Below are 12,760 nucleotides of genomic sequence, written 5' to 3'. Positions count from 1 at the left end.
TGTAGCAGATACATATCAAATGTGAAAGATACAAATACAAATGTGATATCATAAAAAGACAGGACCACAGGGCAATGACCAAAAACATAAATAACAAAAAAAAAGAAAAAACAAGGGTATATATATTAGGATGGATCATGTGTAACTCATTAGTGTTGTACATTCCTCCTGCAGAGTATGTCACAGTGCTGTCCAGCGTTTGTGCGCAATAGGAGCACTCTTGAAACTTATTGATCCACCCTCGTATATATTCACAAATATAAACATATTCAGTCAGAGCTGTCAGTTTATTAATAGGCTTTTTTGCCGTTTAATAAATAGAATGACTCAGTTTGTCTCAATTTTTTTTTTCATTCTATTTTTTTTTGTATTCATGTCGTTGTCCTGTAGTACTGACTTTTTATGAAATTATATTTGTAACATTTACATTTGATTTGTATGTGCTACTTTTATTTATCTTAATTTCTGTATTTTCTTTTTTTTTTTCCATTAAAATAAACAGCATTGGTCATAATATCCAATATAGTAAAGCAGACTTAGGTAGTGATTTAAAAAAAAAATTATAGGTCAAGTTTTTTTTTTTTTTAATAAATACAAATCAAACAACATTTAAAATAAAATGATCATAATAACTGTAATATAATTTGTTATAATCATTACAGTGTTACAGTATAACGTGATGGCCGTGACGTCACGCCACTTCCGGGTCTGGCCGTGCAGAGGAGAGTCGTTGTTGTGGGCGCAGCATCCAGAGATACAAAGAAGACGGCGACAATGGCCGATATATCTCTGTATCTCACCAACGTGAACGTGTCCATAGGACGGAACATGGACGTGGGCCCGGTCGGTAAACAGCTCTCTCGTTTATTTGCATTAATACTGCTGTGCGTCGGTGCCTGCAGCTTGTTGTCACCTGTCAGCTGCGTCATCTCGGGCTTCTTGCTGAAGATGTCACCCTGTAAATGCACCGATTTTTTTTTTTTTTAATAGTTTTCCTGAAGGCAACCCACACCTCACATGTGTCTTTCCTCCCCTGAAGCCGAGTGTTTCTGTGGCTGCCCTGTGAAGTGTTGCCTTGTGATGTGTCTCTCCCCAGAGCCAGAGTCCCAACCCCGGGAGGGACTTTGAGAGCGTGGAGCTGGGGGAGCTGGGGGAGCTGGACAGCAGAGAGGAGCAGCAGAGGGAGAAGGCGCCCCGCCGCATCATCCACTTCTCCAGCGGGGAGACCATGGAGGAGTACAGCACCGACGAAGAGGAGGCAGAGGACAAGGAGCCCGAGAGGAAGGACCTGCTGTCATCCCCGGTCGATGCGGTGAGGGTGAGCAGCTCATTAGTGTTTGTGTTTTTGTGTTTTTGTGTGTGTGTGTGTGTGTGTGTGTGTGTGTGTGTGTGTGTGTGTGTGTGTGTGTGTGTGTGTGTGTGATTAGGATTTCAGTTTCTCTGATTCTTCTTCTTCTTATTATTATTATTATTGTTGTAGACGAAGATGACCTGGGGGCCTTATTTCTGGTTCCACATGTGGAGAGCAGCCACATCCACCATCTCAGGTGTGTGTGTGTGTCAAAAACACGTTTACTCCATGAAACCTCTTTAGTTCACACGTGATGATGAGCACGACGCCACGCCACAGACATGTTTACAAAAGTACCACATGTGTGAGGCTGTACATGGGCCTGTGTTTTGGAAACGCTGCGATGCCGGTAAACTTTAGTCGTTGTCTTATTCACGGACATATTTTCAATCTGTGTGGGATTGTGGTTACACTCACCAGCACGTATGAAATATTTATTTAGCTCAGGTTTAATATTAAAAAAAAATTCGGACACAATTTACGGCCGGCGTTAGTGAAGCAGTCAAGATCAAAAATGAACTGGTCTCACAGCTTTCCTTTGTTGGATTCCTTCATGGGTTTTCTGTCTTGTCTTGTCGCGTTTTGTGTGACATCTTGTCAACGACGTGCTCAGTTTTGACCAACAGCAGGTCTTCACCGGTGCGTTTCACCTGCACGATGCTTAAGAAGAGACAAACTGGCAGCGTTTCAAACCCAGATCGCACATCTTTAATTAAAACTGCTTTAACACTGATGTTTGTGGAACAGCAGTTTTACTTGATCACACTTATAAAGGTCAGTTGTCAGACTCCTGCGTCTTCCTGCCACCGATCGGTTTGTAGTCTGACATCAGCGTGTCGTCACTTCAGCTCTTACCCTTTATTGTTTGAATGGATGAAGATCATTGAAACTTTTTCACTATACTATTATTTATATGGCATCACTACTAGTTACGAGTTTTGGTATTTTTTAACGTCGACTTTTGATTTCTTGACCAACCTAAACACCTTTGTTTCCTCCTCTCACTGTGTGCAACTCAGCTTTACTTCTTTTTCCGTCTTTTTTTTCTTCTTCTATTATTTAATGAATGTTGATAGCCTGCCTCAACTTCCTGTAATTGGTCCAAAAGTCCAAACCGTCTTGAAAGTGTTTCACACTGTAAACGAACCAAACTGGGGTTCAGTTTGATCCGGACTGAGAACACCTCTTTTGGTCAGACTGAATTTTAGTCGTTCGGTCCGAACCGTCGTCTGAGGCGCCTTTCACAGCCGACATTTTACTTCAAACCAAAGTGAAAAGTCTGAAGCTGTTGACTAAACGTGGTACATGTGAAAGCACCTTAAAATTCCCCTCCTCCCTTCTAATGCTGTTCTAGTTGAAGGAGAAACTTCTATCTCACTGAAACCTAAAAAAAAAAACAGCCCTCTTCTACTGTCACGTTAGAGATGGAGAAGAATAAAAAATAATCAATGTAAACTTGTATTTTATCGTCGCGTGTCTTCTTCTTGCCAGCGTGTGACTACCTCGGGGAGAGGATGGCCTCCCTCTTCGGGATAACATCGGCCAAATATCAGTACGCCATTGACGAATACTACAGGATGAAGAAAGAGGTAGGAAGCTCTGCAGTTCGGATGTCCCTGTCATTTCTGTGAGCATTAACCAGGCTGATGTCATTCTCCCTTGTGCCTCTCGCTCAGCGGGAGGAGGAGAAGGAGGAAAACCGGCTGTCAGAAGAAGCAGAACAATCTTTTGAGCAGCAACAATCTCAGGAAGGCGAGGGGGACGAGCCGATCGCCCTGACGGACCAGCCGCCGGAGGTGGCGGCCGCCGCTCCTCCGGACGTGGCCTATCAGGTGGAGAACGAAAATCAGGCAACGTCGAGCACCATCAGAGTCCCCGCTATCGTCACGGCAACCTAACCGTCCCTCAAAAGAAAACAAAAGGGCAGTTTTTGCGCTTTGGTGTCTGTTTGTTTGTTAAAGAAGGAACACTGTCTTGTTTCACCGGGCTGTTTGGTTTGTGTATGACGCGGCTTTAGACGGGCGGCGCTGCTGTATTGTGGTTGAGCGGCGAGTACGGGAGGGGCAACGGCAGAGCAACCGATACGGAAGCTGCTGGATAGTGTGGTGACATATTCAGATATTTGAAGACATTAATATTAATAAGATATGTGTAAAGAAAAACACACAATATGGGTCACTTGACCTGCTAATGATAGCTTATTAGACTGTCCAGCATCTTCTGCCTTACCCGTTGCTATGGCAGCCTCCCAGTTTGAGTGAGGGTTAAATGGTGCTCCCCTGTGCCTCTGATGAGCCGGATACTGTGCCTAAATCCCCAATACAGCCAAGTCAGTGCCAGATCTGGACCAAGCAGCTATTTGAACATGATTTGAAGTCTTTGAAGACACAAAACAGCCTTTAATTCAGCGACGACACTCCGCACGTTTTAAATATCTACGGCTATTTAGTCCAGATGGGGTCGAACTGATGCGTTCCTGGTACACCTGGCTGCACCAAAGAGCTGGCCGTGTTAACACTCCCCATCACATGTTGATTCGTCATCATCTGTATTTCTGTATTAATGCATCGTAGGCTTGCTTTGCACTCAACTGTCTGTGGAAGCACTGAGCAGATTTAGATGTGGTTATCAAATCATCTGTGGAGCACGAGACCGACCGACATTTAGTTTAAAAAAAAAAAAAAAAAAAAAAAACGGGTTTAGGTGTTGTGTGTTGCTCTTGTTATCTGCCTTACTTACTGTGGACATGGACATAGTAGACGTGGTGCGGAGGCCTTCGATAATGGCAGGGAGCATTGTGACACTAAGTCTGTATAAAGACATGCAAACTTACATTTTTAACCTTTTTTTAGTACAGTTTTTTATATTTATGTATTTTACTGAACCGACTGAGCACTTAATTTAAGCATTTTTCTATTGATTTAACACTGTAATAAACTCTTAATAAAGTTATTGTCTGACTTTTAAACTCGTCTCTGTGCGTGTCGTTCATGTCAGAATAGCAATTATGAAGTTAAACGGGTCCAAGTGGAAACATTGGTTCAATTTTCCGAAGTCAACGTTGGCAGCTGTGCTAGCTTGTCTGCCTGTTCAGAGGCTCACGGTGCTGCTACAGTATGAGTGATGTGAGCGATCGCCTTTGTCAGTGGGAACAAAGAGCGCCTGTGTCACTGTGTGTGCAGACAGCTCTGAGGTCAGAGCCCCTCGTCCACTCGCTGCACAACGCGTCCATTCTCAGGCCGGAGTGGGTTTCTGCAGTCCAGAAAGACCGCTTCAGTCACGCCCTCACTGCTGCCCGCGTAAACAACAGTGACACATGCCTCCATGCCTGACTCCACTCACAAATGGACAACATGCAGCGTGACCGGCTGGTACGTCTGATGGCAGAATAATGCATGTGAGAATCCCCGAGAGGTCGGCAGGGTCATCATCTATTATCTTGGTATGTGTCTCCCTACAAGGAAAAGCATTTTAATGTGTGACGTCAGTTACAACTGCGGTGACGCAAATGGTTTGTAAATCATGAAAAATCTGTATCTTATTAAATCATTTCCCGGGCCCATTTGTCCTTTCTTAAGGAATGAAAAGTATACAAGCTTTGTAAGATTATTTCAGTAGTAGTTGCCAAGGCCAAGGCCTGTTTCAATACCAAACCAAACCACTGTTCGGCAACTTTTTTTAAATAAATAAAGACAGAATTAGGCAGATTACTCCTCTGTTCCCACTGTTGTATGTTTCCAGTCTTCATGCTAACATAAGATAACTTAAGCTCCGCAGCTACTGGCTCTATATTCTGTATTTAGTGTGGAAGTCTTGGCAAAAAATGCTAATAAGATTTATTTGTCAAAATGTTGAACTTTTCAGTCGAGTAATAAGACAAACCTGTTTATTAAAATAATATTAGGTTCCACCGACTTGGTTTTTTTGGAGTTTGGAGAAAAACTAGTAGGTACGTTATGTAAAGATTATTTTGTCAAAAGTTTCTGAGGTCAAGAAAGAACATGATGTGATAAAGTGGAGATGTTTGAAGTGTAAAAATCTTTAGTCTTGTTCTTTCAGGAATCTTAATTTGGTTTCAATGGTTTTCAACAAAAAAAAGTGGTCAACAAGGCTCGAGCAGGATGTTAGTATTTTAGGGCTTAATGAGAGACTAAGTGACTTGGAGATGTTTGGTGGCGAACATAACAGGAAAACTAAATTTGACTTCAGTATAATCACCGTTTTAGAATCACTGTTTCCTTCGTGAACGAAAGAAAACAAAACTGCAAAAACGTTGTCCTGCTCATTTAGACAGACTGTAAAATGACATATTTGAACACTTTATGTGTTTTGAACTTTTCAAACTCACAAACAAGATATGAAATCCTGTTGGTGGACGTCGCTCCATTTGGTGGCGGCTTACACGTCGCACCACGTCGTTGCAGCGGTGCCACGATAAGGCAGCTCATCTCTAACAGTCAGATAGTGAAGTGGATCCACGCCGCAGCCGGACAGCCACACAAGGCAGCCTCGCACAGCAGCCACACGACACACAGTAACACCCGCTGACACTGTGTCAGTCCAAGACTCGTGAAACTCATTCGTCATGCTGCTTCTCATAACTCAGCGACAACACAGAGAGACCGGGCAGATTTTTAAATGATGTTTCCAATCTGAGCAGAAGAACATTTTTGTCAGGACCATCGATGAAGATGTGAGCCCCGAGGTTCAGCCAAATCAGTCCAAACCTGCTCTAATTGAATAATTCTGGTTGGATGCTACAAAAACAGATCCTGTTTTTACATGATTTATTTATGTGCTCTTGAGTGAATTATGTGCATACTTAAAGTCTCAGTTCAGCCCGGGGCTTTTGTTTCTGATTGAACAGATTCTTCACAAGTTGTTTGTTCACACAGTCTGATATTATATTAAAGGTATCAGTTAACACAAATGGGAATTGGCTGGGCTAAATATTTGATTCTTTGTTCCTGAAGGGGCAATTTGAGGTAAGTGAGTTTGCTAACACAAATACATGTAAATAATGTATTCACTCACATACAGTGAAAAAGGTTTGCCACAAGTTAAAATACACAATATGCCCTCCTTGTTTTTCATGGGTTTTGCATCTATCTCTCACCTGGTAGATGCAAAACCCATGAAAAACAAGGAGGGCACTTTCACTGTTACAATATACTCTGACCACATTGTGTTTTTCCTCTGAAACTTTTCCATCCCTGGAAGTAGACTGACACCCAAAGGACTTGTTTTTTTTTTACTGGCTGCCAGCAGCCAACACACTACTGGAAAAACAAATCTAAATGTGAGCTGTTTTATGTTGATTTTCAGCTGAGTCGGCCCAAAAATAATTGGCTGCAAACTCGCTCAACAGACTGTAAAATGATGAGGATTAAAGATTTACAAAGAAAAAACAGGGCTGGAAGCATTATTGAATTTTTAATTAGTCAGTATATGAAAGTGGAAGCACAGCCAATGTATCAATTGTACCTTGGATGCTCCCATTTACTGCTTATATTTCCCGTTTTGACAGTGTAGGCAGGTATTATGGGTTATTTTTATTAGACTGTCTGGTACGTTATATATACCCCCCATCCCCCACCCGTCTCCCTTCTTTTTTTTTTTTTTTATAAGTTTCTCTCCAGTGTCGGTTTATTAATGGCTGGTGGGGAAAAGCTTGAAAAGTCAGAATTTAGCAGTTTCTTGTCAATCCACTAGAGGGCAGTGCTGTCATTAACAGGAGAGGCCAACTGGGGTTACCACATATCCATCAACACGTTCAAGTTCAAACAATGAATGTAAATAAACTGACTGAAGTTTGTCAATAACTTTAGGATTTTTTTTTTATTTTTATTTTTTTTATTGTGAAGACAAAGTAATTGTCAGTGTGAAGATGAGGCAAAAGACATAATCCACATAAAACTAGAAATCCAAATTGTGTCATTTTTTTCAACAGTTAAATCTAATTATGAGAAGAAAGTTTGACAATCAGTGTCCATCAGTGGTTTTATATAACTGTGAGGTGTTGCAGCAGAAAGGAAATCGACTCTCCATCCGACCAGCTTCCATCTGGGAGATGTGAGACACACAGCAGTCATCGGGCAATCAGTGATTAAGAGGGAAACTCCAGAGTTGAGAATCCACAACGCCACTCCATGTGACTGAGTGTGGGAGCATGTGCTCAAAGAAGGGCACAAAGAAGCGCACAGGCGGGCGTTTCTGCATGTATTCGCGAGAGGGTCAGTCCCGAGCTCTGCTGAAACGCTTCGTGTACCAAACTCCCCCCTCCGTCTGTGTGTCCACGCGTCGGACTTGAGAGGTTCAAACATACCTGACATTTTTGTGGGCTTTGAGGGGTGTGGGAGGTGGGGACGGGGGGGACCGGCTGGTACAGGAGGAGTGTGGTGATGTAGGGGGACCAGTTTAGCAAGCATTTTCACTTCTGATTTACTCAGAAATGTTGCACAGGTCTAACCACATGTCCTAAAGATACATCACACCACACCTGACTGCCATTATGTGCTGAAACATGCAGTTTAGTCACTTTTATTCTTACATAATCTTTCATAATGGTTTCTTCTGTAGAACAATCTGCTACCTGCTCGACTGCAGTTTCCTCGAGATGCCGCGTGGGGAAACAGACATGTACATGAATGGAAACAGAAGTGAGGAAGTAAAGACACACAGAGAGACAGTGAGACATACAGAAAGACAGGAGGAGGGAGGATGATGAGAACAGCAGCAGCCCCTTTGATGTGGGCCTCAGCAGGGCCTTGTGTGTCTAAGACAGGCAGGCCTGCTGAGGGAAGGGGATTTCCAGCGCTGCTCGAGCTCCTGTCTCACCCTCTTCAGCTTTTAGCTTCCTCCGTGGGCTGCAGCTTAAAAACACAAAGACGAAGCCTCCTGCAGCCGGGGCCTTCACTCTGGAATGACAGGCATTGTCACACGGGCGTAGGACCACATCGCTTCGTGGAGTTGGATGGTGGGCTGCCTGGCTGTGGGGCATCAAAGTCCTTTCACTATGGTTTTACATCTCCTCAGTGAAACATTTGCATCGTTTGTTGCATGAATATCCTACGTCAGTTTACTGTTTTCATTTTGCCCCAAACACACACACACACACATTTATTTTTACATGCATAGAAAACACTCTACATGCATGATTAGGAGCTCTGCTAAAATAACACAAATGCTGTTCTTCTCACAGTTGTTGCAGTTCACACTTCACTCACTCACTGTCTGTGCACAGTGCCCTTCATACACCCAAACACACAGGCACACACCCAGATGCAGAAACATGCACTTGACTGTCAAATACTGTACACACACACACACACACACACACACACGCGCGCACGCACACACACACACACACACACACACACACACACACACACACACACACACACACACACACACACACACACACACACACACGCTGCGCTGTGGAAAGTCCCTGGCCCTGCCTCCTATCTCAGCTGCACTCTGCTCGTACAGGTGGCTGCTACAGTGACAACAATGCAACGACAACATGACCTGGGACGGTGCTCACACTTTTATTGACCTGCTGCTTATCTACAAAAATGCAAACAAGTTGAATTAAATGCAGATTAAAAAGAAAAGGCTTCCAGGGTTTGAAATTAGCACCACCAGCCACCAGCTAAATGTGGCTAACAAACATCAGTTTGTATGTGCATGGGTTTTTCCATTTTGTACTTAATCATTTATCTCTATAACTGCAAAAACATATTTTGGATAAAAGATCATTTTGAATGCACAGAAGTTTGTGTCTCACGCCATATTTGTAGCCACACTGTCGTTAAGATTTTCAGATATCTTATATCTTAGTGAAATACTCCTGATTTAAATATGCATTAGACATTCTTTTGATTTAAAACTTGAACACATCAAAGACTGTAATTCTGTGCAGCCTGTTTCTGTACATTTTTGGTCTTGCTATAAATTAATACATTTCTTCTATCTTAAAATTTCAGTAAAAGCATCCCCCCAACTGTAGGTCTGACTCAGTTTATAAACGTTTCTAACTGACCAACCGTTGGGGATGTTTTTACTGCTTAAAGATAAAGATATTAGATAAATGCTCTCTTGACTTTGCATATGAACTTAATTGAATTCTGCAAAAAAATTCAGCTAAAATAATGAAAATGTCCTTTTATCCATTATCTATACCTGCTTTATCCTTAACTGGGTCATGAGGTGGCTGAAGTCTATTCCAGCTGACTTTGGGGCAAAAAAAACCATGTCAAAAGTAAATAGTATTTATGAGTCAGTTCATTCCATCAATAAAATTTACTGACAGATTCTTATCCTTTTCTGTGACTGTCAAACACATCATGACTCAGGCTCCCGTCATCAATCAGCCAGCGTGTCCTTGATCCCAATCTCTAACTGTGTCATTATCTGGACGCAGGTCACCACTGAAGTATGTTAGCAGTTTGGGAAAAGTTCCAGTCTGACTGGTGCCTCGTTTCTAAAAGAATCGGATGGCCACGATGATTAAAAGTGTATTTTATGCTGAAGAGATGTTTCCCAAAAACAACAAAAGACACACGCTACATTAACAAAAAGATCAGAGTGTCGAGTGGGAGTCTGATGTCTGTATGAGGTTTATATAAGATAAAACTGACATACATAAAACTTGATTAAACTTGATTAATCTGCCATTTTCTAGTCACTCTCCTCCTCTCTCGTCTAACTCAGTATATCTGCCTGTTGTGGCCGATGCAGCTTTCCTGTGGGTATATTTTGAAGCTCTAGTGCTGTTTCGTTTGCTTAAATACAGCAGGTTTAATACCATGCAGAAACAATCACTATAGCTGAGCTGCGTTCTCATTAAACTTCTAAGTGCAGACATCGCTTCAATTTAGGAGCAATGTTAGTTTAACAGTAACGTCTGGCTCGAGCAGCAGGTATATCAAAGTTTCCCTCCTAACTGACTCCCACTCAGTGACATGAACTATATAGTAAATAGCAGCACATTGATGTTTACTGCACATAAAGTTTTGTTTTTATACTGTCATCATAATCATAAATCTGCCTGACCGCCCTCTCCCTGAGTCACAGGCTGGTTGGTAATTGACTTGTTACCATCATGGATGGATTGCACAAAAGAATCACCACAAAGAGACGCATATCGACCGCAAAACTACCAGAAAAGAGAACTAAAACAACTGCAAACATAAAGCAACTACAAAAAAAAGATGCAAAGTGACTGCGCATGGAGATGCTAAACAACTAAAAAGAAAGAGAAAAAGACTAAAAAGAGACATAAAACAACTATAAAGAGACAAAATGACTAAAAAGAGACACAAAACATTTCTTTAGTCTGTGTCTGAGGGGTGTTGGAGCTTTTACATGTCCAGAGATCTATGTTATGGACCAGGGCCTTAAAATGCATTCAAAAGCTATAAAAAAATCTTAACGCGGTGGCAAAGTATAAAGTGTGTTTTTATAAATAATTATTACACTCAAGCTGTGCACCTTTTCTTTCCGTACGACAACTCAACTGTCTTTCTCACTTGGAAGACGCAGCAGCGAGTCGTACGGTTTCGGCCCTTTGACTGACTGGTCAGTGGGTGTTTTGTTTTGCAGGGTGGAGGGCCTGACTTATGTAACTGCTGGTCAGGGCAAAACGGCAGTGAAACATCCTCTGCAGAATAATGTGCCTGCATGGGCGGAGTTTGGTGCTGCAGCGGACATTGAGGCTCCAAATGTATACTTTAGGTACTTTCCTCAGTAAAGAGCAACTCCCCACCGCCCCGACCCCGCTGTCTGGCGCTGTTCTCTGATGTGAGATACACAGCGAACAGTGTGAAACAGAAAGCATTGCAATATACCAGCTGAGGCAAATAGCTCAGCTTATGGTTGTCGGTTTTGGTGACAAGAGAATCAGAATAGGGACTCTTTGAAACATCACTATTTATACATTCATTCAACAACAACAAAAATCCACGAGCAGTACTGATAAAAGATGGTATCACAGAGAGAATGAAGGGAAGTCAGTAATCATCTACTTTGCATTTTTCACTGTTGTATAAAGCTGCACTGTGGGTGGCAACTATACTTTGACATGGATGAAAAATAATGGCACAAACTATGTTAAACTCAATTGTCCTTAGCCAGTTAGTTTCTTATTTTTGGAGCACACTGCCTGCTCTTATGTGGCTATTATGACGTCCTGTGTTTTGAGATATATAGTAATAATAATAGTTAAAAAAAAAAAACACCAAACCCAGATTTAAACAAGTAGCACAGGTAAATCCATGAGATGCAGATTAGATAGTTTTGTATCGTGTAGCGATGTGTTTCGTTGTAATTGAGTAGATTAGTATTGAGAATAAATCTATAATAAATCCATAAATAGTATGCAATATGCAGGAATGCATTAAGCAGTTTATGAAGAGATACTGTATGTTGAACTATATTTATGTTATGTTTTCAAGCCATATTTTAAACTTTACTTCACTCAAACAAGAGAACAAACTGATCCAAAAGTGAAAACATATAAAGAACATTTCATTATATGCAACAATTTTATTTAATTATTATTTTCTTTTTACAACAAAATTGTCAGTTCTGCTGGAGACAATAGAAAAGTTGATCATTTAAAGCAACATTCAAACTGGTTCTTTACTTTTGGTTTTCACTTGGTTGCAGCACAACAAACGTCACCCATCTTTTGTGAACTGCAATTTCAAAACTGCAAGCTCAGTATGTTGTCCGTGGCCATCTTGGTTTTTTTTGGAGCCAAAAGTGAACATATTTTTAAAAAGCTAAGGAGAAGCAGGCAGTGGATCTGACTCGATCTCTACTATGAACCCGAGGATATCACACTCGCCAACCTATAGCCCAAAGCATGTCAATCAAACTAGTCAGGCCTCCAAATTTGGAGTTATCTAACGTGTTAGCAAACAGTTGCAACATCAAGCAGAAATCATAATTCATTTGCGGTTGTGCTTCTTAGTTCTCGCTGAAAACTGGTGTTGAAGAGTGAAGCACAACGGTGAAGTTTAAAGCCAAAAGAATTAGCCAAAAGATGCTAAAATGGTTGTGTCAGGTTAACAGGAAGTGTAATCGTGTGATTTTTCTCTGGATTTGTCTCTGAGTGACACCTTTCACTGTACAAATAGACATTTGAGTCATTTCTAACATAAACATAGTGCTGCTTTCAATATAACTCATCCCTCCGATGGGCCAATAAGCCAGATGGATCCCTCACAGTCTGCACTGACGTATATACACTGGATATGAGCTTTGACTAATGCAGAAGGCACAGAAAAAAAAACCACCTGAAACTCAGAGGCTTTTCATTTCTATAGTTAGACAGACTAATCCTGAAAGGAGAACATAAAGCCCCGTATTTATAGCGTAGCTTTCTGTCCGTGAGACATCTAC

At 41.6% G+C, this 12,760-nt stretch overlaps 1 protein-coding gene across 2 annotated transcripts; it reads left to right on the top strand.

Moving 5' to 3' along the window:
- Positions 1 to 708: 708 nt before the first annotated feature.
- Positions 709 to 4,319, top strand: LOC138203633 (protein FAM177A1-like). Of its 2 annotated transcripts, none has more exons than XM_069158638.1 (5): positions 709 to 843; positions 1,097 to 1,312; positions 1,481 to 1,547; positions 2,843 to 2,940; positions 3,028 to 4,319. In XM_069158638.1, the coding sequence occupies exons 1-5, from the start codon at positions 775 to 777 to the stop codon at positions 3,247 to 3,249; spliced, it is 672 nt and encodes a 223-aa protein (XP_069014739.1). In that variant the 5' UTR covers positions 709 to 774; the 3' UTR covers positions 3,250 to 4,319. The 2 variants fall into 2 exon arrangements, with proteins under 2 accessions (XP_069014739.1, XP_069014738.1); XM_069158637.1 differs by having other exon boundaries at positions 1,097 to 1,318.
- The last annotated feature ends 8,441 nt before the right edge of the window (positions 4,320 to 12,760 follow it).

The sequence above is a fragment of the Embiotoca jacksoni genome, unplaced genomic scaffold, assembly GCF_022577435.1.
Source record: "Embiotoca jacksoni isolate LCO1_2020_lvr unplaced genomic scaffold, fEmbJac1.0.p SCAF_23, whole genome shotgun sequence".
Lineage (NCBI taxonomy): Eukaryota > Metazoa > Chordata > Actinopteri > Embiotocidae > Embiotoca > Embiotoca jacksoni.
This window is presented reverse-complemented; position numbering and strand designations above follow the sequence as displayed.